General features: G+C 47.6%; 1 protein-coding gene across 1 annotated transcript in view; it reads right to left on the bottom strand.

Moving 5' to 3' along the window:
* ASH1L (ASH1 like histone lysine methyltransferase) overlaps nt 1-26,797 on the bottom strand; it is a gene marked incomplete at its 5' end in the record, with an annotated part of 43,855 nt that overhangs the window by 3,802 nt on the left and 13,256 nt on the right. The window contains 21 exons of the mRNA XM_084276817.1: nt 292-464; nt 612-750; nt 2,445-2,535; nt 2,843-2,929; nt 4,104-4,352; nt 5,068-5,200; nt 5,303-5,357; nt 5,819-5,971; nt 6,615-6,772; nt 7,408-7,502; nt 7,701-7,862; nt 7,998-8,106; nt 8,803-8,949; nt 9,901-10,107; nt 10,539-10,647; nt 10,872-10,917; nt 12,872-12,945; nt 15,386-15,480; nt 17,488-17,667; nt 18,938-19,679; nt 23,178-23,279. Of these exons, the coding sequence (XP_084132943.1) occupies nt 292-464; nt 612-750; nt 2,445-2,535; nt 2,843-2,929; nt 4,104-4,352; nt 5,068-5,200; nt 5,303-5,357; nt 5,819-5,971; nt 6,615-6,772; nt 7,408-7,502; nt 7,701-7,862; nt 7,998-8,106; nt 8,803-8,949; nt 9,901-10,107; nt 10,539-10,647; nt 10,872-10,917; nt 12,872-12,945; nt 15,386-15,480; nt 17,488-17,667; nt 18,938-19,679; nt 23,178-23,279 (3,306 nt within the window). The remainder of the gene's footprint in view (nt 1-291; nt 465-611; nt 751-2,444; nt 2,536-2,842; nt 2,930-4,103; nt 4,353-5,067; nt 5,201-5,302; nt 5,358-5,818; nt 5,972-6,614; nt 6,773-7,407; nt 7,503-7,700; nt 7,863-7,997; nt 8,107-8,802; nt 8,950-9,900; nt 10,108-10,538; nt 10,648-10,871; nt 10,918-12,871; nt 12,946-15,385; nt 15,481-17,487; nt 17,668-18,937; nt 19,680-23,177; nt 23,280-26,797) is intronic.

The following is a 26,797-nucleotide window of genomic DNA, read 5'->3' as shown; positions in this document are numbered from 1 at the left end:
TGGATGAAGGGATTGAATGGTCCCTCAGTGACTTTGCAGATGACACTGAGCTGGGAGGAAGTGTGGGTTGGGAGGCTCTTCAGAGGGATCTGAACAGGCTGGACCGATGGGCTGAGGTTTAATAAGGCCAAGTGCAGAGAGGTGCAAAAGAGGAGATGAGGTGCTCAGGGATCTGGGTCAGCACAGGTTGGACTTGAGGATCTTAAAGGGCTTTTCCAACCTGGTGATTCTTCGATTCTGTGCAAGGAAGGTGCATTACACTTCACTTCTCATGCCACTGAGTTTCCTTACCTTTGCAGTAGGTGTAGAGGTCAAGAACACAGCACGTTCCCACCACGGCCTCTAAGGGGATGATTTCATAGAGCGGCACCCGGAAGAGCTCGTTGTGGTAGAACTTCCGCGAGGGGGAATGATGCGTCTCATGGGGACGGAAATAATGATGACCGAAGGCAAAGCGCTCCTCCCTGGGGGTGTGAGGGAGAGAAACACAAGGAAGGTAAGCCTGTGTCCACAAGCCCGAGTCCTGAGTTTTTAAGCTGTGACAAAACTCCTCTATAAAATGACTGAGCTTTTTGGACAGGTCTCCAACTGCAGAGATGCCCTGAACATACTTCTCATTCTTCCAGAGCTTTTCAATGCGGAAAATGTCGAGTTTCTCCCTGTTGATGTGGGACAGGAGCCGGTACGACTGTCGGACGGGGTGTCCATCTGGAGTCCGACGACTGTCTCGCATCAGGTAAACACAATCACCTAGCAACAGGCACAAAACAAACGCCTGTGAAGCACGTTGCAGGAGTTGAGCTCGTTGAAAACCAGGAGTAAATGGTTTCATGAACACTAATTAACACTAACGTGTGTTAGTTACCTAAGAGTGAATTGTACAGAGCAACAGAAACCCAACGCGGAGCCCACAGGAGGAGGAAGGGTTACCTGGGGCATCTTTACAAGAGGTTTACAGCCCCAAGTAAATAGAACCTAAATTGAATGCCCAGACTGACATAGTAACATGTGAAGAGAAATTAGGACAGGCCACAGCATACATAACAAGTTTTCATTAGGAAAAGGTGCAGAAATTAAGATAGCTGCAATGTTTAAATAACAACTCTTTAAAATTTGAGAGAGAAGTTACTGCAAACAAATCACTGCCCACGAGGCCCCAAGTACCTTTGATTATTCCAGCAGAACTTGGCTAAGATGGCTCAGGAAAGGCAAAGAGAACTAAAGGAGGGTGGAATGAACTTACACACCTGGCAACTGAAAAAGTCTTTCCCAAGTGCAACCCCTTAACACGTCCCTAAATGTCTATTTATCCCTTTTGTCCTGTGAGCAAATGAATCTCTCATTTCTCTGTCTGAGACCTCCTCTCTGTGTGAACTCCAGGTTCAACTGACACTCTTCCTGGTGCGCTGCACCTCTGGTTGTGACAGAGACCATCACTTTATAGGGCAAAAATACACCACTCCAGCCAAAACCTCCTTCAGGGAAAACGCTTCAATCAATAATATTCATAAAGAACCTGAAGAGTCTCCGAGGGAGAACATTTGGGAATTTCAAAGTATTACTGAAAATATCATTGATATAGCATTTAAAAATCAATCCCATCTTTTCCTGGGAGCTCCCAAGTCACAAGAACCTATGAAAAACAACCCAAGGTAAGCTCGTGGGTCATACAGCACAATGTTCTAGCTACAACAGTGGGGAGCAGCAGATGTTGGGAGGAAACAGCATGGGAATAAGGGATGCAGAGGAAAAGCCTGCCCAGGCATTCCCTCCAGGGACACTTTCATCTCCACTCCACAGACCTTCGGAGTGGGAGGCTAGAGTTGGGCCCCAAGAGCTGGGATTACTCCTTCCTCCAAGAATTCAGTCTTATCTTCCTGGAGCTGTTTATTCTCTTGACCTCTCCCAACTTCCCACTGCAAAGCTTTTTGGGAAAAAAAAGCCTGCAGGGTGGATAAAGAATACCCTGTTCTTTGATTATTTTTATTTAATGAACTCTCCACTGTTTCTGAAGACTTTCCCATTCCCCTCTAGCAAATCTACCACCTGGTTTTACTTATTCAAGAGCAGTTCTCTTAATTCTAGAGGGATCTTTCTAACTTTGTAGGGTGAAATAAGAAAGAATAATAATCAATGAACTGAATTATGTGGCTGTGGATCTCCAGAAAGAGACAGGTTAGCACTAACTGGGATGTTTTGAGGAGCAGTAGTGTCCTTTGCCTTTACTTTGAAATGTTAACTACCACAAGCTGGCTCAGCATCTTCCTCCTCTGGAAGGAGGAAAGCCCTATCTGTGCTAAAGGTAATTAATGTTTCTTTATCAACCAGCCTGTGAAAACTCTTCCTAGTAAAAAGATAAAAGCATTTCCAACAGGGTGATGGCAGGAATGTCTGTGGACTCTGATCTGATGGAGATCACAGCAGCCACCAGAGTTAGCACACACCTTGGCGCAGCAGCAGATCATCCCGTAATAAGCAGATGTAATAAACACAGCCAGGCTGGGCATAGTGAGGACGTGGAATCATGGGAACCTCCTGGATGGGAAAGAAAAGACACAAAAGGAAGGAAATTCTGAGATGCTGACCAGAATTCAGTGCAAAACTGGAGCTGATGCCCTTTGGAAATACACAGAAATGGACTGAGAAGAAGAATTGACACTCTGTGTGATTCAAGCTAAAGCAAGGAGGCTACAAAGTGAGAATCCCACTGTCTGCTCTTGCCAAACTCAAGAAATACAAATGCAAGAGGCTCTTTTAGTTTATAAAGAGACGCTTTGGTTTATAAAGAGACTCTTTAGCTTATAATTGTAGTAAGGAGGAGGAGATGAGGGTTTTCCTTTACCCTGTTCACAGATCGAGGTTCACACTGCTCACACAAGTAGTGTTCAACATCAGAATTCACACCCATACAGTCACAGTGCTGCCAGACCTGGAAAAACAGACACAAGCCAGTTAGAAATTCCTATGATACATTTAATTTACAAATTGCACACACTGAAAAATATCAGGGAAAGGCAGAAAATGAGCTTCCCAAAGGAAATTCCAGGTTTGAACTGCTCTGTATTCTTGGGAGTATTTCAAGCTATGGTAGAAGACACACAGCCCCATGTAATTGTTTGTGTAAAAGCTCACGACTGCTGAAATGAATTCTGCTCCCCAAAAGACAGGAGCTGCTGGGTTCAGAGAGGTGCTGGCTCCTTTATACAGAAATACAAGTTGTATTTCCTTTGGGAAAAGAGAATCCATTCTTTTGGAGAAGAAGTAAAGGCCCCTCCCTGGGCAGCCTGTGCCACAGCCCCACAACTCTGCCAGGGAAGAACTTTCCCCTCCCATCTGCTCTGCCCCTGCCCTGGGGCAGCTTGAGCCCATTGCCCCTTGTCCCATCTCCTGTCCCCTGGCTGCAGAGACCATCGCCCACCTCTCTGCACCCTCCTGGCAGGGCACGGGAGGTGGGGAGAAGGTCTCCCCTCAGCCTCCTCTTCTCCAGGCTCAGCACCCCCAGCTCCCTCAGCTGCTCCTCAGAGGATTTGCCCTCCAGCCCCTTCCCCAGCCTGGTTGCCCTTCTCTGCACTCGCTCCAGGACCTCAATGTCCTTCTGATGCTGAGGAGCCCGGAACTGGACCCAGCACTGGAGCTGCAGCCTCCCCAGTGCCCAGTCCAGGGGCACAATCCCCTCCTCAGCCCTACTGGCCACACTATTTCTGACACAAGCCAGGCTGCCCTTGGCTTTCCTGGTCCCCTGGGCACATTGCTGGCTCCTGTTCATCCTGCAGCCACCCAGCACCCCCAGGTCCTTCTCTCCTGACAGCTCTCCAGCCAGTCTCCCCCAGCCTGGAGCTGCCTGGGGTGGTTGTGTCCCACGGGCAGCACTCTGCACTTGGCCTTGTTCAACCTCAGCCCATCGGTCCAGCCTGTTCAGACCCCTCTGAAGAGCCTCCCCACCCTCAGGGAGATGGACACGTCCTCCCAGTTTAGTGTCACTGATGAGCTCTCGAGGTCCCTACAAGTCTGTGCTTCTGTAATGATTGTTACAAGCTGCACTGCAGCTGGTGGTAGAATCTCCACTGGCTATGGCTCTGTTTTTCATCCCCCCCATGCCTCACCATGCACTTTTCACACTGGATCATGAGTCCTTCATCTTTGTAGAGGCCACAAATACAGCGGATGACATCTTCATCCTTCTCGTGGCCGTTGTCCTTCTCGCACACCGATGTCTCACTGCTGTCAGCCTCACTTGCTGTTTCTCCCACGATCTCGTCGATCTGGGCGGACGCCTCGTGCCGAGCGTTGTAATACGCCTTGCGGAGCCGGCACACATCCCGCCCCGTGGGGGATTTTCTGCCATAGTATTTCTGAATCAAAACAAAACAAAGAAATGGGGGTTGTTTGGGTGGGTTTTTTATTTCCAGTTTCCATACTTTTGTTGTTTTCATCCTCTCTGCGTGCACCCCCAAAGGTGTCTTCACTAAAGCTGCAGCCACCAATGTGCTATTCACCTGTCCATCTATTCCTTACTCTGCACAGCAAGTCCACGTAGGATCACAGAATCCCAAGGTTGGAAAAGACCTTTAAGATCCTCAACTCCAACCATTCCCATCCTGTGCTGAACCAGCTCCCTGAGCACCTCATCTCCCCTCTGTTAAACACCCCCAGGGAAGGGGACTCAGCCCCTCCCTGGGCAGCCTGTGCCACAGCCCCACAACTCTGCCAGGGAAGAGCTTTCCCCTCCCATCTGCTCTGACCCTGCCCTGGGGCAGCTTGAGCCCATTGCCCCTTGTCCCATCTCCTGTCCCCTGGCTGAAGAGACCATTGCCCAACTCTGTACACCCTCCCTTCAGGTAGTTGTAGGTGGTGAGAAGGTCTCCCTCAGCCTCCTCTTCTCCAGGCTGAACCAGCCCAGCTCCCTCAGCCTCTCTTCATGGATGTCTGTTCCTCAGAAACAGGTCACACCAAATTCTCTTGCTCTAAAATACTTGTCTTCTTTCCTTACTGTAGTCAGCAAGAGCATTCAGCTGTGGTATGTCCCCACTGCCAATGTGATAGTTGGAGAGCCAGGGAGTGCCTCACCTCTGCATTTCGGAAGACCTTCAGCATGTCCCCATCAAAAGCTTCCACGGTTTTGTAATAGCCAGTCAAGATCTGTTTCTCAATCGTGGCGAGGTCCAAGGGGTCTGAGATCTTCTCATAATAGTCTGCATTTCTACAAGGAGAGTGCAGGCACCACATCATTTTCACCAGCATTTCACAGCTGGCCAAATCCATTAGAGAAACCCATGGGTTGCTCTGAGAAGCAAGTACTTACTTTTTCTTCGGGGGCAGGTTCAGGAGGGGAGCTGCAAGAGCCTGTCTGGAGGAATCTGTAAAGGGGAACACAGGGGTCAGCAACATTTACCTGAGTAACACAGGTAACCAGCAACATTCTAGGCTACAAAAAGGGTCTTCTGCTCTCTAGGCACAGGCAGTTTGAAATGCTTTTGCATTTCTAGAGGTTGGTTGGATACTACATCAAAACAGAGGATGGTTTTCCTTGTGGCTCTGTCAATGTACTTTGCTACTGTACCCTTTCTGCTATTGCTACTGACCCTTCTGTCCCACTGAAAAAGGAATTTCAAAGGATAGCAACTTCTGGAAATTCTGCTGGCAGAAGATAAAGCAAAGCGATTACTGGCAGCAGGAGAGGGGGGGAAATCCCCAACCCAACCCACACGGGTTAATATCCTGAAATAAAGGATTTTTTTTTTAGTATTTTATATTCAGAATCCATTGTTCTGGAGGGTGAAAGTCTCCATGGAGATACTTTTAGGAATGTCACCTTCACCTTTGTAGGAAATGATGCTGTCACAGATTTCCTTGAAGATCTGTGCTAAGCGGGCAGCACGAGCCACTTCAATGTTCTCCTCAGCTGCAGCCAAGCGTCGTGTTCTCACTGAGCGGGAGGTCTGAAGGGCTGAAAACTGGGTCATGAAGACATCTAAGAAGAGGATAAAAACCTAAAAATTATCTCTAAACAAAAAAAATTAAAAGATCCAATCACAGCATCTCTTCTGATCCAGCAATTCCACCACAAACTATGAAAATGAACATGTTTTTAAGCTGCTGGAACAGTAAAAGGCTTCAGGTTCATACTCCCAAGTTGGCTCTCACTGCTTAGTGCTCATCCAAATGGTTAAGCTGGTTATCAAAGTATTCTGTGTTGCTGGAATGTCACTGAATTCACCCTAAATACTCACTTCCTGACTTCTCACGTCCCTGACAGCGCAGACCAAATCCTGCCTGGCTGTGCAGATTACAGACCTATTTCTGGAGCAGGATTAAATCTTTTATTCTGATAGTTATATTTTGTGCCATTCTTGTAATGGACTGCATGACAAGAAGCTTTGTCCTCCAAAGGCCTGAAATCCATCAAATTATGAGGAAAAATGACAATTTTCCAAGTCATCACAACTATTTCTGGTGGAGGGATACAGAAAGCAGAAATCAGCCTTTCTCTGTCAGGGTTTGATGATGGGAAATATCGTCATCATCCTCTGGTAAAGCACTCAGGATGAAAAGGGAGACCTGACAACTTCAACTAGGACCAAAGAAGGAACCTGAGGAACCTGTGTTGGCCTCACCAGATTTAATGTTGCCGTCATCGCGACAGATTCCGTTCCAGCGGTTGTACAGGGACGTGGTGTGGATGTTGTCACTCACTTGCTTCACTTCTTCTTGTTTCTGTCGAATCTTTTCCCAGTTTCGTACCAAAAAGACGTGGTGCTTTAGCACAAAGTTCCTGCAGGGATTAGAAATGCTTTCAAGAATCACCTTCTTACTGTAAAATTGATTCTTTAAGGTGGGGAAGAAGACAGGTACACTTGTGATGTCAGTGGGGAGGAATTCCACCCTGGTTAAAGAGCTAAGAACTAGCCTGGAGAAGGCTGTGGGGGCACCTCACTGCAGCCTCCCAGTCCCTGAAGGGAGCAGAGGAACAGGAGGGGAATGGGCTTGTTAAAGGGTGGATAATGGCAGGACAAGGGGGACGGGGTGAAGCTGGAGGAGGGAAGGGGGAGAGGAGAGACTGGGGGGAAGTTCTGTCCAGAGAGAGTGGTGAGGGGCTGGAAGGGGCTGCCCAGAGGGGGGGTGGGTGCCCCGTCCCAGGGGGTGTTCAAGGCCAGGCTGGCTGGGGCCGTGGGCAACCTTGTGTAGCTCCAGGCCTGGAGGTTGGTGTCCCTGCCTGTGGCAGGGGGTTGGAGCTCTGGGACCCTCGGGGTCCCTCCCAAGCCAGACCAGGCTGGGATTCTATGATTCTCTGAACTGTTTATTCAGATGTTTCACCATGCCCTAACTCATCAGAAACCTCCCCCCCTCCACTTCAACATCTCCACAACAGCCCATTCCTGAGGAAAAAGCCCCAGAAACCATTCCTACCTTTCTCTGTTGGACATGGGCTTCATCTGAAGCTGAGGTGTCAGCCTTGTTGGCGCGTTCACACTTTCACTGGGTTCCTCTGGGATGTGGCCCCTCTGGAAAACAGATCATTCTGATAGACAGGAAAAACTGTGCCAAGAACTTAGCAAAACAGTAAAAGCAGTTCCTGAGATGGAACCTGTAGCATTTCTGTGAAGTTTCAATTATATAAATACAGAGTTTTTTTGGTCTGATGGCCCAAACTGAGTTACTATTAACCTTTAGCCACACATAATGCTGTCTTTATTACTTACTCTCTTTTTTAGTTTGTGCTTTGATTTCCTTTTCTCTTTTGATCTTCCAGGCCTTCTGTGGGTGTTCACAGGCTGATTGCTTTTGCTTGAAAGTCCATTCATTCGCTGACTTTTACCCCCAATTATCCCTCTGCATTTGTCAAAACCACATTTGCAGAGTTGCTTTGGGGAGGAAGAAAAAGAAAAAAAAAGAGAGAAATTATTTTAAATAAAGCCCAAAACATTGATATTATCTCTCAATATTTTTAAGAGCCTGTTCTGTTTGTCCTTGGTGAGTTTGTTTAAGGTGATCCTTACCTGTTTTTCAACATTAAATGAATGAAAATTGTAGTCGTAAGTCAGTTCAGTACCAGCAGGCATGTCTTTAAGTGCATACAATCCAATCCTGTAAACACCATTAACAGACCTGCAGGGAAAGGACAAGAAAATATTCCCAATAATTAAAAAGAAAATGGTCTTTGTCCACACAGTGGAAGCTTTAAGAGACAGGAAGCAATACTTCTGGCTGGAGTATGCTTGTTCTTCATTTGTACTGTTGTTTATCCCTTACAATAAACTTTTTCTCTTCTTTATCTCTTACAATAAACTTTGAAAGCCAGAAAAGGTGAACACGTGCTCACTACTAGCCTGGCACTGGATTTTGTTTGCTAACACAGCACTGATATGACACAGGGCATGCTGGAATCAGACTACTTCCTTGTTTGCCTGCTCTAAAAAAAGATTTCCATTGCCAGAAGGAGAGACTATACACACACAGAGATTATTTTATGGCATTACCTATACTTCCCAATCAGCAGCAGGTAATTAGTGTGACAACCAACACCATTGGGTTGGCCCTGCCAGAAAACAAACTTAGATCCTGTCTCCAAACTGTCCAATACTTGAAACCATTACTGCTCTTGTGCAAGAGGGTAAGGAGCCTCTTCAGAGGGATCTGAACAGGCTGGACTGATACGCTGAGCCCAGTGGGATGAGGTTTAACAAGGCCAAGTGTAGAGTGCTGCACATGGGACATGTGCATGAGAAGGGCAACCAGGCTGGGGAAGGGGCTGGAGGGCAAATTTTACCAGTCTTCCAGTAAAGAGAACAATATTTTTCTTACCATTTCTGCATTTCACAGTTAGGGTTACAGCTGTGGTTGATAAAACGAGCCTCGTTGCCCATACGGTAACTGTCTATCACCATCCCACTGTCTAGGTTCAGGCAGTAATGATCACTGTGGTTATGGTACTGTTCAATCATCCGGTTCCTAGGAGGCAACACAGGAAAGTTAATGTGTGAATTCTGGTTTTTGCTGCAAACCAAAAAGGGAGTAGCCACAGGAATTGCACACTGGAGAATTCCCAGAGAGGGTTTTGGATGAAACAGCAATTGTAATCTAGATTTTACAGAACCATATACACCTAGAGATGGAAGAAAACCATTCTTAGACCTATTTTTATAAGTCAAGGCCACTGACAGAGCTTGGATTAGAATTTAGAAATTTGCTCTTCTGGAATGCTCCCTTTTGGTTCTGCAGATTATTTGTCTACATTTCATGGTGATAACTGGTGTATGGGAGAGAAAATGCAAGTGTCCATTCTTTGGTGTGTACATGTACGTGTGGGTACAACAATCAGCTTCGCTCTTTCCTTACCCAGGACTTGATACAGCTCATGGAGCCACATCCATGGGTTCCAGCTCCCTCTTTTTAGCAAGAGAGCAGCAGTACCAAGAGTTGGCTGTGGTAGCAGTTATCTCCACAGGAGGGTTGCACTTGTCTCCTGGTGGAGCTTGGAGAGCAACAAGTACATCCCCTTCAACCTCCTGCGATGCTCTGGAGGTAACAGGACTACCATTTCTTTCTCCCACTTGTTCTTTCCCCTTTGTACCCACCTCCTTTCCCTCCCTACCCTGTTCTGTTGCTCAGTTCTACCTTGCACAGTTCAAATCCCTCACAGCGCTTATAACCATATCAAATTCACATTCACATTTGGCATTTCCAGAGCAGATGTGGCAGATGATACATGCCAAACACCACCCATTCCTCCCTACATGATGGAGAAAAACTTGACCAAAAAAAAGCTGAATTCTAAAGAAAATCACCCCCCCCCCCTTAATTTCCCCTTCATTCCTATCCAAAGATTTCCCAGCAATGCTAAGAAATGCTTAAGTCATTTATTGAGCCTTCCAGGTTAAAGCAGCAAATAAATATTTCTACCTGAATTCTTGCTCACTAACAACTTCTCCAAGATATTCAATGATAAACTGTCCTGCTTTCAGGGGTTCTTTGGTACGAATACCCCATCCTTTCTCCTCAGCCCGGAACCTTTCCAGGCACTGCACCCATTCGTGCCTCTGTATCCGCTGGTTACAACACTGTTCACCACAAGGGCAGGTGTTGGGTGAACACTCTGCAAAGATCATCCTGAAATGAAAAACAAACAAGTTAAAGGATGGTGAGTGGCTTTACTTTCCATCCAGAGTACAAAATTAATAGTTAAAAAGTGTTAAATAAAAGTTATTGAAAAAGTAAAATGCTTCTCAGAGGGAATGTCGTGTGTGGTGCTGGGTTCCCTGGGTCAAGAAGGACAGGGAGCTACTGGAGAGGGGACAACAAAGGGCTACAGGGAGGATTAGGGGACTAGAGTGTTGGACTAGATGATCTTTAGGTCCCTTCCAACCCATACCAATGATTCTATGTGATTCTGTAATCTCTCTTATGAAGAGAGGTTGAGGGACTTGGGACTTTTCAGCCTAGAGAAGCTGTGTCCAGCGCTGCAGTTTTATTATTAGTTGGTGGGAATTAATATTTTTATTGAAATTCCCTTATCATAAGTCAATCAACCTCATTCTAACCTGTTCAGACAGTCTTCCACACAGCCCTTGCCATCACCATCATCTGGTTTCTTACAATTGCAGGTTGTGGCCTCGTAGCCAGAGAGAGGTTTGACATCCACATAGACATCTGGAGAAGGGAAAAGAAAAAAAAAGAATTAAAAAAAAAAAACCAAACAGGGAAAAGAATTCTTTTCAGGTGAAAAAACCAGAATTATTTATCTACAATATTTTCATTCCAGTTACATAAAAAGAAGGAGGACGTGGTTTTGGTAAGATGCAGAGCATGACAGAAAGGAGGGGTGTTGTGAAATTGCCAGAGTTCATGCTGTTTAATAAAGAGATTTTACTTACTAGAGCGGATTTTTTTATAAAGTGGGACATCTGGCTTTTTATACAACTAAAAGGAAGAGAAAGAAAATTTTAATACATTGTATAAGTGCATCTGTTGTTGAGAAGAATCAGGGAAATGATGTTCAGTACATACATAACAGCTACACAGGCATTACTATAAATACCTCTGAATTCTCATCTTTAGGCTCAGACTAGAAACAGGTGGCAAGAAGCACCTGAGTAGCACCCAGGCTTCATCAATCCAGCAGAATTCCTAACACACTGCTTATGCTTCCCATGCTACCTGGACAGAGTGTGTCCAGAGAAGGGCAACGAAGCTGGAGAAGGGGCTGGGACACAAATCTGATGAGGAGCTGCTGAAGGAAGTGGGGCTGTGTGGTCTGGAGAAGAGGAGGCTCAGGGGAGAGCTTACTGCTCTCTCCAACTACCTGAAAGGAGGTTGTGTGGAGCTGGGGGTCAGCCTCTTGTCACAGACAGGATGAGAGGGAAGAGCCGTGAGTTGCACCAGGGAGGTTTGGGTCAGAAATGAGGAGAAACTTCTTCTCAGGAGTGGTTGGGCATTGGAATGGGCTGCCCATGGGGGGGGGGGGGTGTGGAGTCACCATCCCTCAGGGTGTTCAAGGAAAGGTTGGATGAGGGACTTAGGGACATGGTGAGTAATAGAGGTGGCGGGGATGGTTGGATTAGATGATCTTGGAGGTCTTTTCCAACCTTAATGATTCTGTGGTACCAGGGGACAGGCTATTCTAACAACGCTGCTCTCCTCAATACTGAAACAAAGAGTAAATATTTCACTCTACTTAGGAGACAGCATCTTTGGTGGAATTACCACATGCTGGGCACTTAAAAAAGGTGAAAAACTAAGGTGCTTATCAAAACTGTGACTACAAGTAGGAGCCAAGAGAAATGAGAAACTTCCTCTGCTGATGGGGATGGCTGGAGGGAAAAGGGAAGCTCAGAGTGTAACTCTCTCTATTCCATCCTTTCCAACAAGCTTTATGGAATAATTTCAAATGATTACCTATTTCACACACATTTACTGCAGGAAAATGCAGGTATATGGTACCATACAAACCATACAACCACTGTAGAAACACAACTGCTCTGTAAAGGTTTTCCATATGCCAGGGATGGAAAATGTTGAGGAAATAGATCAGATCTATTCATTATTTCTGTGACACTGAACAAACAATATTTAATAGTGAATAGGGAGGAGGATGTAAGTAATCCTCAATAGATGCCAAGAAACTGTCCCTTGGCTGAAGTGTCAACAACAATTGTCACTTTAAGGTCAGATTTTGGTGGCATTACAGAGAGCAGATGGAGCCCCAGCCACCTGGGCATCTGTCTTGCTTGTTCACACACCAAAGTTCCACTCCTGAAAGTGGTTTCTTCCACGAGAGCTGGGGGACAGATTTACCCTCCAGTTTTAAATCCTGTCTTAAATCACTTGGTGCAAACTTCTCAGGGGGAAAAAAAACCCAAAACCAAACCCTCCTATTTTTAGGTTTGCACATATTTAAAGCCCTTTAAAAAGAATGCAACTGGTAAACAGTTTCTCTTCTTTCCTCAGCATGAAAATTTCAGTTTGCAAGTGAAAAATAAATTCCCCTCTGCTGGGACTGAGCCAAGAAAAATAAGGCCTGAAATTTCTCAGTGCTGTTGGCAGTACATCTGAATTCTCCTGAGGCGTGTCTCAAACAAGCCTGTTGCAGAACTCAGGCACACCACCAAAATAAAAGTCTGAAGCAAAATTAATTCCCCCTTTTTTTTTCTTCAGCAGAAACCCCTAGGATTGCTATTTTGCAAGAGATGGGAGTAATGGAGATGATTCCCATTAGATACACATGTAAATCCTTCTTTTCTCATGCAGCAGCAGCAAGAAGAATGTTGTTGAACAGATCCAGCCACACACAGGATACACAAACCCAGCTTTCCTGGAAGAATCCTGGCTGTTTTCTTTCTATAATCTTGGCAAGCAGTAACTTTTTATCTCCTACCTGATTGTGTTTCCACTGCCAGAGGATGTCATAAGGCAGCTGGAAGTCGATTCTCTTTTGTCTGAGATACTTCCCTGAAAGAAAAAGGATTGTAAGTCCCACACACTCCTATGTACATATCCCCAAGAGGAGAAAGGGCTGCTCTGAGGCATGCTGCCAAATTCTGGTGGGGCCTCTCAACGCCTGCAAGTCAAAAAGGCAGAAGAGCAGAATCCTCCCAGCACACTGTGTTTGTTAGTGGCAAAAACAGGGCAGAGCCCTTCGTGATGCTGCCTTCTGGGTTCTGCTCTGTGGGGTTTAAACCTTTCCTGAGGAGGAGGAAAGCTGCTGGCTCAGACACAGTGTCTGGTGAGGCAGGTGGCAGAGGGATGATGATGGTATGGATGCCACCAAGCTCCAGCAGTCACGGCAGACACTTCAAACCCAGCTGGGAGGGCTCAGTGAACACAGGGATCAACAGCAGATACCAATACAGCTGGATCAGACCCTGTTCTGGGTTCTGCCCTTATAGGAAACACAAGGAATTGCTGTGTAGGAATCTCAAAGCTGAGACTTTCTCCTGAGCTTTTCTGCACACACACAAATACAGTGGTTCAGCACAGAGAATAAACAGGCATTAAAATATTCCACATGCACAATTCAGCCAAGATAGAAAACTGTGCTACTGTGCTCAAAGCAACTGGGTTAGTTTTAGAACAGTGTCAAAGCCTGGTCCTACAACGTTACCAAAAGAGACTTAAAAATGAATTCTGACTTGGCAAATAAACATTTTGGAAAGTCTCTGAGGTGATCTGAAGAGAGGCTGAGGGAGCTGGGCTGGTTCAGCCTGGAGAAGAGAAGGCAATTCACACACAAACCCTCACCACTGGAAAATAAAACCCGTAATGTTTTCCTTACAATTTACCCCTAAATTCCTTTTAGTTTTCAATGCTTTATTCATCCACAGCAAGTTCCAGGAAAGAGCTAAATCTGCTGGGAATTTGCTTTCACTCTGTGACCTCCAGGGGTGAAGCAAAAGGCGCTTTCAGGTGCCTCGGCGGGTGCCTGGAAGGTCCCCCCAGCCCCTGCCTGGCACTGGTGCAGCCACCTGGCAGAGCCCTGAACCTCCTTAACTCCAGCTGCAGATAAACCCTTCTCCAGCTACCTGACACTGAGCAATGGAAGCGGCTTTAGCGGCAGCTTGTTGCTGTCTGCTGGGACAAACAGACACAGGGCTGGGCCTCATGGAGAGAGCAGGATTGGCTTCAGCCTGGAGAAGAGAAGGATGTGTAGCTCCAGGCCTGGAGGTTGGTGTCCCTGCCTGTGGCAGGGGGTTGGAGCTCTGTGACCCTTGGGGTCCCTCCCAACCCAGACCAGTCTGGGATTCTGTGATTCTATGATCATTGTGCTGCAAACTGAACCTGAGCATCCTGACAGATGGTTCCATCACCCAGTGGAGCTGGATGACCCAATTCAAAAAGGAATCAAGAAAGGTCACAATTTTGAGAATTTAAATTAAGAACTTCAGTTCAGAAATGTGTTTTGCAGCTACTGCTTCACTTTCCCTGCTGTTACCTCTCTGTGAAAGTCCAAGTTGTGCAAAAAAGTTCAGTTAAAGAACACAAACCAGTCAAACTTTTGTGTTTGATTGGACAAATCTTCCCACTGAACAAGGTGGGATTTCCCCAACTCTCTTCTGCATGACAGTACTTGACTTAAGAAATCACAGGACTTCAAAAGCTGAAAGAGTTACCTGGAAAATCAATCATTCTTGGTTTGACCTGAGGAATGACACGAGCTACAAAAAAAACACTGCTAGTCTGGGAGTTCTCAGCCATCATCTCTGTGCAGTGCAGTCCACGGGACTGGACTTGTGAATAGCCCCCTTGAACTCCACGGGCTCTAAATGCTCACACCAGCCTTAGGTGGTGGCTTCTTTCTGCAGAAGGCAAAGAGAAGCCCTAAAGCTCATTTCTGTTCTACCTGCAACCTCAAAATGGGGATGAACAGCACCTGATATAATACCTGAGTTCTTCATTCTTCCTTGGTTTTACCCATGGTCAAAGACAAATGTCATTTTGTGCTTGGGGACATGGGGAATTTCTTATTGTACACTTAGTTTTTAAGGTTTAATAGATGGTCATAATTGTCTCTGGCTATTTTACTGGAATATTAGTTTGAAAAGGAGTCTCCTGAACTGCATTTTTGCAAATGGATTAGGGCAGTTAAAGCAGGTTTTAAACCAGATGGTTGTTTTTTCTTATGGCAAATAAGAGAACAAACCAAGAGCAAGGTTCATGCAGGTGTAAAGAGATACAGAAAAGCCTTGAGTAAAACTTTTGCATGGAAGAACAGAGAGAGATAAGTATGACCCTTGGCTAAATTCACTTGCTGAAAAAGGAGCAACCTGGCAAGGTGATAAAATAAAAAACCAGGAGATGGGCTGAGAGATTGTGAAGCCCAAACAGACTCCTTCCATGTCACCCAAGCACAATACTTGATTCCCAACCATCAAAACACACCCGAAGTACCCACCAACGTGAATAGGGGCTGGAAACAATCCATGCTCGTGCTCTCCAGGAGTGTACTCGAGCTTCTCCTTCTTTAGCTGTATGAGGCGGCTCTTGGGACTGTGGACAACAGCAAAAGAACCATCAGAACACTCATCAGCTCTCATTTGCAACCCCCCAATTTTCTGTTTTAATTAAGGCACCAATCAGGCAGGAGAATAAGAATAGAAAAAAAAAGATTGCCAGACACACTCATCACACCCATTTACAACTGTGCTGGGGACACCTCACCTGCAGTGCTGTGTCCAGCTCTGGAGCCCTCAGCACACCTGCTGGAGTGGGCACAGAGGAGGCCACAAGAATGATCCAAGGGCTGGAGCAAGGCCAGGCTGGATGGGGCCCTGGGCAACCTTGTGTAGCTCCAGGCCTGGAGGTTGGTGTTCCTGCCTGTGGCAGGGGGTTGGAGCTCTGTGACCCTTGGTGTCCCTCCCAACCCAGACCAGTCTATGATTCTAATTCTTCAAGAAAATAATGTACTATAGACAATATATTTTCCTAAACAAGACACAGTATTTGGATTAATTAATAATTTACTAATTGTTATTAAATTTCTTTGGTGAACTAGACTTTGCACTCCTCTAGGAAAGCCACTTCTGGGTAAATAAGTGACTCCTGTACAAAAATCTTCCTTTGTTCTCAAAGCTGCAGTCTTGTGCAACCACACAGGGCACTTCTCCAGCAAAAGATCTGTGTAATTCCTCCAGTGGGAGCCAAAGATTCTGGAAAACTCACAGGGAGGTTAAAGTTAGATCAGATAAAGCTGTCTACAGTTTGGAAACTGAGGTAGCACTGAGACTGACTCCAGAACCCATTCTTCTTACTTGTAATTCACTTGCAAAGAACCCAAGTCTGGGTTTTCTTCACTGTGTTTTTAATAAAATTTCTAGATCAAAGTGAGCTGGAGCAAAATCCAGGTGAGACAAACCAGAAACAGCACAGAGTCTTCTCTCTGAACAGCTGGCTGGCACTGCCATGACAAATATATTCCGTGCTGGTTTTGAGCAGTGAGATGCAACTATCTAGAGAATAAATCCTGAGAGTAAACCTCAGGAAAGCTTTTGCTGCCTCCTATGTTCTAGAGACCTTTAGAAAGTTATTTCAGCCAGATCCAATAGAAAAGGGAAAGGTTTCTTGTGGCAGTGCCTGCAGCTGAACGCTGCAAACAGATGTAGAGAAAAGCAGAGAATTCAAAGCTCGTTAACACAGACTGGGGGGGGTTAATGAAACAGCCCTAACACCTAACTTAGACTTGGAGTGATCCTTGAGTTGGACACTGATGAGCCTTATGGGTCTCTTCCAACTCAGGATATTCTATGAGTCTAACTGTGCTGTCACTAGAGGGTGCCCTACGATTGCAGAGCTGCGTTCCTGTGCTCAACTAAGATCGTGTCTTCACACTCCTACAGCAGGAAGTTATAAAATAATAGGCTAAGAACATGAACTTCTGCTCAGCTCCTGCACTGACCCATGTCCCACTGTGCAGTGGAACTGGAACAGCAAGTTAAATCAGCAGAAAAAATCATTCTGAAGTGATGCTTGTTCTGCTGACGTAGCTCACTGCTCCTCCAGCACGCAGGAACGGCGGGATCAGCCCTTCCACCTGCACCGTGTTGTAAGACAACTACATGGACAAGGCCAGAGCTCTGCCCTTGCCTGGCTCTGTGTTTCCAGGCCTTGTTTCAGCATCAACCAACCATGCAGAGAGGGAGCTCGCACTGAGGAGGTTTCTTGAAGGGTTAAAATTTCCTCATCATGATCATCAGTATCAGTGCAAGGGAAGGAATCAGCATGTGGAGTGACAGACAGGGGGGAAGACCACATCAGACCTCTTTAAGGTCTCTGGAGAACCACATCAGACCTCTTTAAGCTTCCAGGGAAGTGCCACACAAAAGGTGATGGGGCAGGCAGGGTTTAAGCAGAGTTCAGTGTGGTCACAGCCTCCTCCAGGATGGTGAATTTGATCCCAGCATCATTCATGATACCCACAAACCCTCTGTATGGCTCTAGCTGACAGGAGAACCATTCCACTGGAGTACCAGACAGCAGTTTATCACTAGTAGTACTTACTCTGTTGTTTTGTACACATCAGAGTAGAGCCCTGCCTTCTGGTACTTCTTCTTTGGGGGTCGAGGTGCTTTCTTTTCACGTTGGGCTAGAGCAGGCAAAGGCTGTTCAGGGTTTTCAGGTTCATGTGGTTTCCCAAGGGCATCGTGAGGACTGGGAGGTTCAGCTACTGTCTCAGAAAAACTGGAAGACAAGGTAAAGATTAAAGATTATCTTGCTGTATTTCACTTCATTATTCCCCTCTATAACCTAGGTGAAAAATAAGGGTCTGTGTTTTGGAATTCTGTACGTCTCAGCTACTTAAAAAAGTGGAATTCAAAGATGATGAGGCAGTGGTTAAGCATAATCCTAAGAAAGGTATGATCTTTTTATAGTAGTATCATTAATTATCACAAAAAGAGTGTTTGTACTGCTAATGTTTATCCCTTGGAGCCTCAGTTGAGTTAATTTAGAACGTGGGTTATGCTATCTGCTTTTCTACCTGATCATAAACCTTCTCCTAGCCTTCAGGAGACCCGTACGACATGGCCTTTGAACACGTGGTCCCAGCAACATTCCCTGAATCCAAATCCCTGCATCACATTATTCATCACTGAAACACAAATGGGTGGTTGTTTTTCAGAATGATTCTGAAAACACATGAAGGAAGACTTCTGGAGGAGTTTGATGTGTGTGTGTTGATCACCTTGGGGATAATAAGCATGAAAAGATTAAACCAGAGATAGATTCCTGTTCTGGCCCTTCACCAGCCAGTGACTGCAGAGGTGCACACCTCGACTCCTCCTTGCTGCTCTGGTTTTACTCTTAATTTGCTGTATATCAACTGATCTCACCTGACACTGTGTGGCTTCTATTTGTCTGTCACACCCATGAGTCACACTCTGAGATTCCCACAGTAGCTCTTGCAGTTCCTCATTCTGCACACACTGAAGGAACAATCTTTGCTATGGTATCTCATCAGTAAACCTGCTCCCAGCTCATTAAAAGCATTCTTCACTAAGACAATCCCAAAACTCATCTCAGCTGAGGCCTAACAGTTGTCAAACCCAACAGTTCCACATTAACATTCCATCCCATTTTGGGGTGCGTTCACTAGTTTAGGAAGACCCCAAGCAGACTTAAAACTGAACTCCTTAAGAAAAGCAAAGGTAATGTGTTTAAATTCATTCCCTGGATTTTAAATTAATTCCCTGGATTAATTCCCTGGATGTGTTTAAATTTAATTCCCTGGGTGTATTTTAAAAAAGGGTATATGAGGTGCTCAGGGATCTGGTTTAGCTCAGGATGGGGATGGTTGGACTTGATGATCTTCAAAGGTCTTTTCCAACCTGGTGATTCTGTGATCCTGTAACTAGCAGAGCTCATTAAAGTAGGATTCTTTCAAGGACTGAAATGTTACAAAATCTGAGGTCTTAAAAAAAAATCTGAGGGAACAAAACTGTAGGGGAATTACCTCTTATTGCTCTCCTGTTCATCCTCAGGCAAAGGCTTTTGTCGCTTCCTGGCCTGTTCCTCTGCAAGCCACCTCTTTCTCTTCCAGCCTTTTCGATGATCTGTATTCAAGTTCACACTTTGCACCACAGCTTCAATCACATCTGTGATGGTGTCAGGTCCAAGGTGTAAGGGACTGCTGCTTTCTTCTCTTTTCTCCAACTCCTGACTGACCAGTCGGGCCGCTTGGAAGGCTTGCATGGAGACAACAGCCTGCATGGGGTATTTCCTGGGCCTCCCCGGCCTGCGCTTCACAAAATTATTCCCTGTCCTTGACTGCCTTTGCAGCTTTTTGGCTTTCAGAATCTTATTGACATGGTCAAGATTTTTTTTTGTTGCCAAGATCTTGTTGTAATTGCACATTTTCCTTGCTTGTCTCTGCATGGCTTCCACCACGCTCCTCTTGAGGTGATGAGGGGAGTAGGTGTTGGGTAGTCTGTCTGTCAGGAGAGAGATGCTATCGCTGCAGGAGCTGCTGGGAATTGCTGGAGATATGAGGTTGTCCTGCTTCCCCAGGGTTCTCTCCCTGTTGTGGTTTCGAGCAGGACTAGCTGATGGTGGCCCAGAGACGTTTGCTGTAACAGGTTCAAAGGTTTTGTCCAGTGTAGCCTGGGTGTCGTGCTGGGCCATGCGCTGCAGCAAGCTGTCCACTGAGTCGTCCCCAGCACTGGTCAGTCTTGCTCCCCGGGCAGGTACTCCCATCACTGAAACACAAGTAAACACACCCAGACTGAAACAGGCTTCAGTTACAATCAAACAAGGTTGGAATTAAAATACATCAGCCTTTTATAGCCTAAAATTGACCAGAATGGTCAACGACCAGTCCCTCATTTCTACAACACAAGTTCTAATGGGGAAGGGCCCTGGTGATGATGCAAGTTCAAGTCTGCATTCTGCATCATCCCTTTTAACATCCAATTATTTTCTCTTCATTCACACACAGTCCCCTGCTTCTATCAGCAAAGAGCAGTGAGGGCATTCCCTCCACACATCCAGTCCAGAACTCTCCTCATAGAATCCCAGCCTGGTCTGGGTTGGGAGGGACCCCAAGGGTCACAGAGCTCCAACCCCCTGCCACAGGCAGGGACACCAACCTCCAGGCCTGGAGCTACACAAGGCTGCCCACGGCGCCACCCAGCCTGGCCTTGGACACCCCCAGGGATGGGGCACCCACCCCCTCTCTGGGCAGCCCCTTCCAGCCCCTCACCACTCTCTCTGGACAGAACTTCCCCCCAATCTCTCCTCTCCCCCTTTCCTCCTCCAGCTTCACCCCATCCCCCTTGTCCTGCCATTATCCACCCTTTAACAAGCCCATTCCCCTCCCGTTCCTCTGCTCCCTTCAGGGACTGGGGGGCTGCAGTGAGGTCCCCCCACAGCCTTCTCTTCTCCAGGCTGACCCAGCCCAGTTCCCTCAGCCTCTCTCCATAGGGGAGCTGCTCCAGCCCTCTGAGCATCCCCGTGGCTCCTCTGACCCCTCTCCAACAGCCCCACATCTTCCTTGTGTTGGGCCCCAGCTCTGGGCACAGAACTCCAGCTGGGGCCTCAGGAGGGCAGAGCAGAGAGGGACAATCCCCTCCCTCACGTTTCTCTCTATTCACCCCAAAGAAATCCTCTGTGCACAGAAAAATTAAATACTGATAAAAACACTGAACATCTGCAGTGTTTATGGATTCATTTTTCTTTTTCATAGTTTGGAAATACCAAAACAACTTATTCACTGGAAGAACTGAAACAATCTTTTCATTGCTCTCACTGTTTCTTCATCAAAAAGACAAATATAATGATGAGAGAACTGATTGCAATAAAGAACAGGTTTGGCTAAAGGTAAATCAAAATACCCAGACAAAAGAGAAAGACTCAGTTACACAGAAGTCAAGTCAGAGCTCCCTTTTTTAAACAAAATGTTCTCTGCTTTATAACTGCAGGCTGGCATTTGAAAAAGAGAATTTCCAGGTCAACCATATAGATTATGCAGTATTAAAAAGGGATTTGTTCCAAACTAAGAGCTTCCCAAAGCTGCCCTGCTGCTTCTCAGTGATAACATGAATAGAAGAAACCTTGCTCTTTCTGGAATAAAATGGATGCTGTCTTCCCATAAATATATCACAAGTGCACATTAATATTTACAAAGTGTTACTGTAATTGCAGCTAATTTAGATCTGATCTACTTAAACTCGTGGTGTCCTAGGCTGTGGGCTGCAGAGCATGCACTGAGAAAGGTAACTGTTACAGGGGAAGACCAAAATGGTTTTATAAAAGGGTTTCCAGCACTTGGCAGGCAGATTATGCCCCAGCTGACAAAGATAAAGCACAAAGAGTTTAAAATAAATCATTGGTAGTCCCAGTGCTTACTAATCCAAGGGTGGCACTCTGGAGAAATGGATTCCTCAGGAAGATTCCAAAGCCATGAATTAGCAAGTGCAAAGGAAAACGAGGTTTAAAGAGCGTGGAATTTAGAAACAGAAGAATCAGCCTAAGCTCTAAAAAAAGACCCCTGATGAGCAACGTTCTTCCTACAGAGAGACAAGGGAGTGGAGGAACATTCTTGTGGGGTCACTGCTGGGCAAACCCAGCAGCCTGAAGAACTCTGAAAGAACTGGAAGGACTTACACTTTCAGCTTTCAGTTTGAGAGGAAATAATCAAGAGGAGTTACCCTTTGTTTTCCTACAGTCTTTAAATATACACATGGGGATGGAGGAGCTGAGGGTTCCTCACAGAAACACCATCTGTTTAGCAGTGAGATCTGCAAAAACCAGCCGCCCCACACAGCGACACCCGGACCCTGCAACACATTTGGACACAAAGTCGAAGGGGGTGTCCTCAAACCCAGTGTTTTCATTTGGAAACTGGTCCAAAAGGATGATCCCCAAAACCAGCTGCAGCTCTGGCCAGGCACACTTGGTGTCAAAACAGCTGCCAAATGTGCCAAAATCCAACCCCCCCCTTCTACATCTACGGAAAATCTAACAAAGGCTGGTCTTTTTCAGCTGCATCAGCAGTGCAACAACTTTGAAGTCGGTAAACTTATGATTCATTTCATTCTTATGCTCTCCTCCACACAATGTGGTTGAACTTTTAACACCTTCCTGTACATGGACTTGCAGCTGCCCTTTAAAAGGAGCAGGTCACAAGACAAGAGAGGAAAAGGAGAGATTCTTCACTGCAGATGACTTTCTTTAGCATGTGCTGAGTAAAGCATGTGCTGTAAATATTAAAGGGAGAAGGAACAAGCAGTTTTGGCACATTCTTCCTGTCTAGTCCTGTAAGTACCATCCTAAGGATGTTTACTACTGATTTACAATCAGCTTTGGTGCCTAGGTACATCTGATTTCTGCTAAGAGGAGTTATTTCTACTACTGGGTTTCTTCCCAAATCAAGAAATGCTATGGATTGGGTAAAGAGGGTAAGGTCCCTTTCACACCCCCCTCAGAGGGACTGTGAACAGCTTTACTACCTGGCTGACAGACAACTTGTGCAAACACACAGGAAAGGAACGTTTTCAGATCTTTCCTCTCAGGATTTGGTCAATGGATTCAACAGCTTTGTAGGTGCGAAATGGTGATGCATTCACACACACTGTGACTCTGCAAGCCTGACCTCCTTCCAAGAGAAAGTAAAATTGATTCCTTTAGTGCTGTGTCAGCTTATGCCAACTTAAAGCATCTGCTGAAATGCAATCTTAGACATCATTTCAATTCAGCTGGCTGACTTTTCACTAAATTTGCTTGTTTCAGCCTGGAGAAGAGAAGGCTGTGGGGGGACCTCACTGCAGCCTCCCCGTCCCTGAAGGGAGCAGAGGAACGGGAGGGGAATGGGCTTGTTAAAGGGTGGATAATGGCAGGACAAGGGGGATGGGGTGAAGCTGGAGGAGGGAAGGGGGAAGAGGAGAGACTGGGGGGAAGTTCTGTCCAGAGAGAGTGGTGAGGGGCTGGAAGGGGCTGCCCAGAGAGGGGGTGGGTGCCCCGTCCCTGGGGGTGTTCAAGGCCAGGCTGGCTGGGGCCGTGGGCAACCTTGTGTAGCTCCAGGCCTGGAGGTTGGTGTCCCTGCCTGTGGCAGGGGGTTGGAGCTCTGTGACCCTTGGGGTCCCTCCCAACCCAGACCAGTCTGGGATTCTCTGACTCAACGCTGGCTCAGCTGTCTGCAGTCATGTAGCTCGTAGTACAGCAGTAGTCCCCAAAACAAGGCCACAAACATCACTTGCCTGTAGCAGATGTGCTCTCAGACGTCGACCTCTTTCGGGTTGGGCTACAGTTTGTGCTCTCTGACTGCCTCTGGGAAGGTTTGTCCTGTGTCGGCAAAGCACCTGAAAAGCACATCAGGGAAAAGCACAAAAAGAAAACAAGAATTCAGCCTGGTGGTGCCAACAGAACACACTGGAGGGGCTAAAGAGTCAAACGAAGATTACACAGATTCACAGAACCATAGGGGTTGGGAGGGGCCTCCAGAGCCCATGGGGTCCAACCACCTGCCAGAGCAGGGTCCCTGGGACAGGGCACACAGGTCGGTGTCCAGACGGGGCTGGAATCTCTCCAGAGAAGGAGACTCCACACCCCCTGGGCAGCCTGTCCCAGGGCTCCCTCACTGGGAAGAAGTTCTTCCCCAGATTGATGTGGAACTCCCTGTGCTCCAACATGAAACTACTGCCCCTTGTCCTGTCAAAAAGAGTACCATATCCTTTGTCTTCACCATTTAATGTCCTCATAATTTATTTGAAATGACTCTTTTTCAGCTTTAGAACACTTGCTATGATGCCCCTAGGTGGGGAAGGACAGACATGGACCATCAAAAAGGAGTTCCTCACATGTTAATGGCATAGGCAGGACAGTAAACCAGCCATGAGAAAAGGCCCCTTAATATTATCAGAGTATCAGCTTTTATGTAAATAAATGTAACCCCCACATGCCCACTTTTGAATTAACCCCTTAGCTTCATTCCTTGAGCTTCATGGAACAGCTGAGTTTGGAAAGGAGCTCTGCAGATCACCTCAACCAAGCCAGGGTCAGCTGGTGCAGGTTGCTCAGGGCATCTCCAGAGACTCCACAACTCAGAGCTCAGTCACGCTTGCAGTAAGACACTGAAGTACCAACAGAAGTTCCTGCACTTCAGTTTGTGCCCATCACCTCCTGCCCAACTCACTGGGCACCACTACGAGCAGTGTGGCTCCTTCTTTAATCCCTCCTATAAGCACGTGGACACCTGGGCAAGGTGTCCCTTGGGCACTGGACTGAACAATCCCAGCTCTCCCAGCCTCCCTCTGTATGACAGATGCTCCAATCCCTTAGTCACCTCTGTGGCTTTTCAGAGGACCAGAGGACTCACCACAGTATGGCCACCTCTGTCTTGTACTGGGGAGCCCAGAACTGGACACAGCACCCTGACATGGTCTCACCAGGGCTGATTAGAGGGGAGTATTCACCACTCTCAACCTGCTGGCAATACTCTTCCTAATGCATCCCAAGATATTTTCTTTCCCAGACCATTGCACCAGCCAGTAATGGGTCTGCCCTGGTGAGGCCTCATCGGGGATATTGTGAGAGGTGCTGGGCTCCCTGGGTCAGGAGCTACTGGAGAGGGGATGACAAAGAGCTGCAGAGATGCTGAGGAGACCAGAGCATCTCTCTGATGAAGAGATGCTGAGGGACTTGGGGCTGTTGAAGAGTGGGGGGGATCGTCTCAGTGCTAATAAATCCTTGAAGGGTGGGCTCAGGAGGATGGGGCAGTCTGTGTTCAGTGGTGCCCAGGGACAGGACAAGAGGTGATGGGCACAAACTGGAGCAGAGGAAATTCCACCTAACCCCGAGGAGGAACTTCTTTGCTGGGAGGGTGGCAGAGCCCTGGGCCAGGCTGCCCAGAGAGGTCAGGGAGTCTCCATCTCTGGAGACATTCCAGCCCCGTGATCCTGGACGCTGCCCTGTGCATCCTGCTCGAGGGGATCCTGCTTTATTTCCCAAAAACATAAACTTGTAAAGAATCCTGATTGTTCTCAAAAGCAACAGTTGTGGGATCTGTCCAGATTTCATAAGAAAATCAGCAATTTGAAATTATGAAAGTCCTGAGATATTAAAAACTCAGTTGCTGGCATAAAACCCCAGGTAGGCAAAAAATGCACATGAGTAGGGTGCAAGAACACACAGCATGGAAATCTCTGGAAAATAAAATCTAGAATGCATACATAAAAATACTGCCATCATTTCCCTTTGAAATATCACTCCTGATGAATTATCTTATGGGCCATGATCTTTCCTCACTAACAGACTCCAACAAAATGAGCTCATGGTGTAACATCTCAGGTGCTTTCAACAGGTAAGAGGAAATAAGCAGTAGGACTTCTCCAAATATTCAAACTTCTTGACAAGGCAGAGGAATTATTGTCTTTTTCATTCATTCTTCTCACCAAAGGCACAATCATAACGCTGCTGGACCCTGTCCCAGGTTGCAAACCATATTCCTGGTGAAGATTTTCAGATTTTCCTGCCTGGTGTCTTGCTGTGGAGATGGTGCCGCTGGGCTCTGGAGGAGGGTCTCTGTACCAACGTGCAGGTAAAAGGGAGGCTGGGGCAGAGATGCGCTGGGAGACTCCACCCAGAGAGGGACCTGGAGGGCTGCTCGGCTGGCAGGGCTGTTTGTGACTCAGCCTGCTGGCCCGTGATGCTCAAACCCCTCCTGTCACGGCTCTCGCACTCTGTTCCTTCACTGCCTGCGGCAGCAAACCAGGATCGAACCCTCCCGGGCGGCAGCGAACCGGGCCCAAACCGCTGTCAGGCTCCCACGGGCCGCGCGGAGGGGCCTCCGCGGCACCTACACGGCCGGACCCGCAGCCTCCCCCCGCGCCCGGTCTCGGCGGCTGCAGCTGCGGGCGGGGCGGGACTGGGCCCGGCAGCGCCCACCGGCGCCGCCCGCGCGCGCAGGCTGCCGAGCGGCCGGCAGGGGGCGCCGCCGCCTACCGGTGCTTCCCGGCGGCTGCTCGGGCCGCGCCGCGGGAGAGGCCGCGGGGCCTCGGGCCGCCGCTCGGCCCCGCACGCCCCGGCGCGGCTGCGGACGGGGCTCTGCGGTGGGGGCGGCGCCCAGGCCGCTCGCCCGGCCCGGGGGGGGTTTCCTGCAGGGGTGGAACCACCGGGAACACAACCAAGGGCGGGCGCATCGGCGCGGACCGGAGGCTCCAGGGGCTTCCCCAGCTGGGCCCATCCCCACCGGCGGGCCGATGGCCGGGAGCCGGTAGTGACGAGCTGCTGGAAGCTCGCTGAGGCCCGCCAGGAGGTGCAGATGGAGAGGGCTTAGGTGAAAGCCTCAGGACTTGTCGGCAGAGCTGTGCGTATGGGCTGTGGGTGTGAAACCAGATGCTGATGGTGACACTGACACCAGGCCAGAGCCCTGGTTCCCCACACCAGCCGTATCCAGCAGAGCCTGGGCACCAAACCCCCCAGCATCAGCTGGCATCCAAACCGTGCCCGTCAGTCCATCCAGGCAGGGTCTGGTTCAGAACTCTCCAGGAAGGAAGCGTACCATCCACGTGGAACCCTTTGAAATGAAGTACCCTAGAGCACAGCTCTGGAAGGCATTTCCCAGTGCTGCTCTCTGATGACTCGCTTTAACCCCTCTGGTTCTGGTTTAATAAATAAACCGTCTCTGATGCGCCACGGGCTCCTTCTCCACCTGTGCTGCTTTGGGAAGCACACAGAAACGTCTCGGTGTTTCACAGTCCCCGTTTCAGAGTCCAGCATTCCAGTTAAAAACAAAACATACCCTGCAACTTGACACTGATCTGAGGAACAAACAGCCCCAAACTCAAAAGCCACCAGTCAGCCATGGTGCTTTACTGGG

This window comes from Gallinula chloropus (genome assembly GCF_964237585.1).
Source record: "Gallinula chloropus genome assembly, chromosome: 29".
Taxonomy (NCBI): domain Eukaryota; kingdom Metazoa; phylum Chordata; class Aves; order Gruiformes; family Rallidae; genus Gallinula; species Gallinula chloropus.
This window is presented reverse-complemented; position numbering and strand designations above follow the sequence as displayed.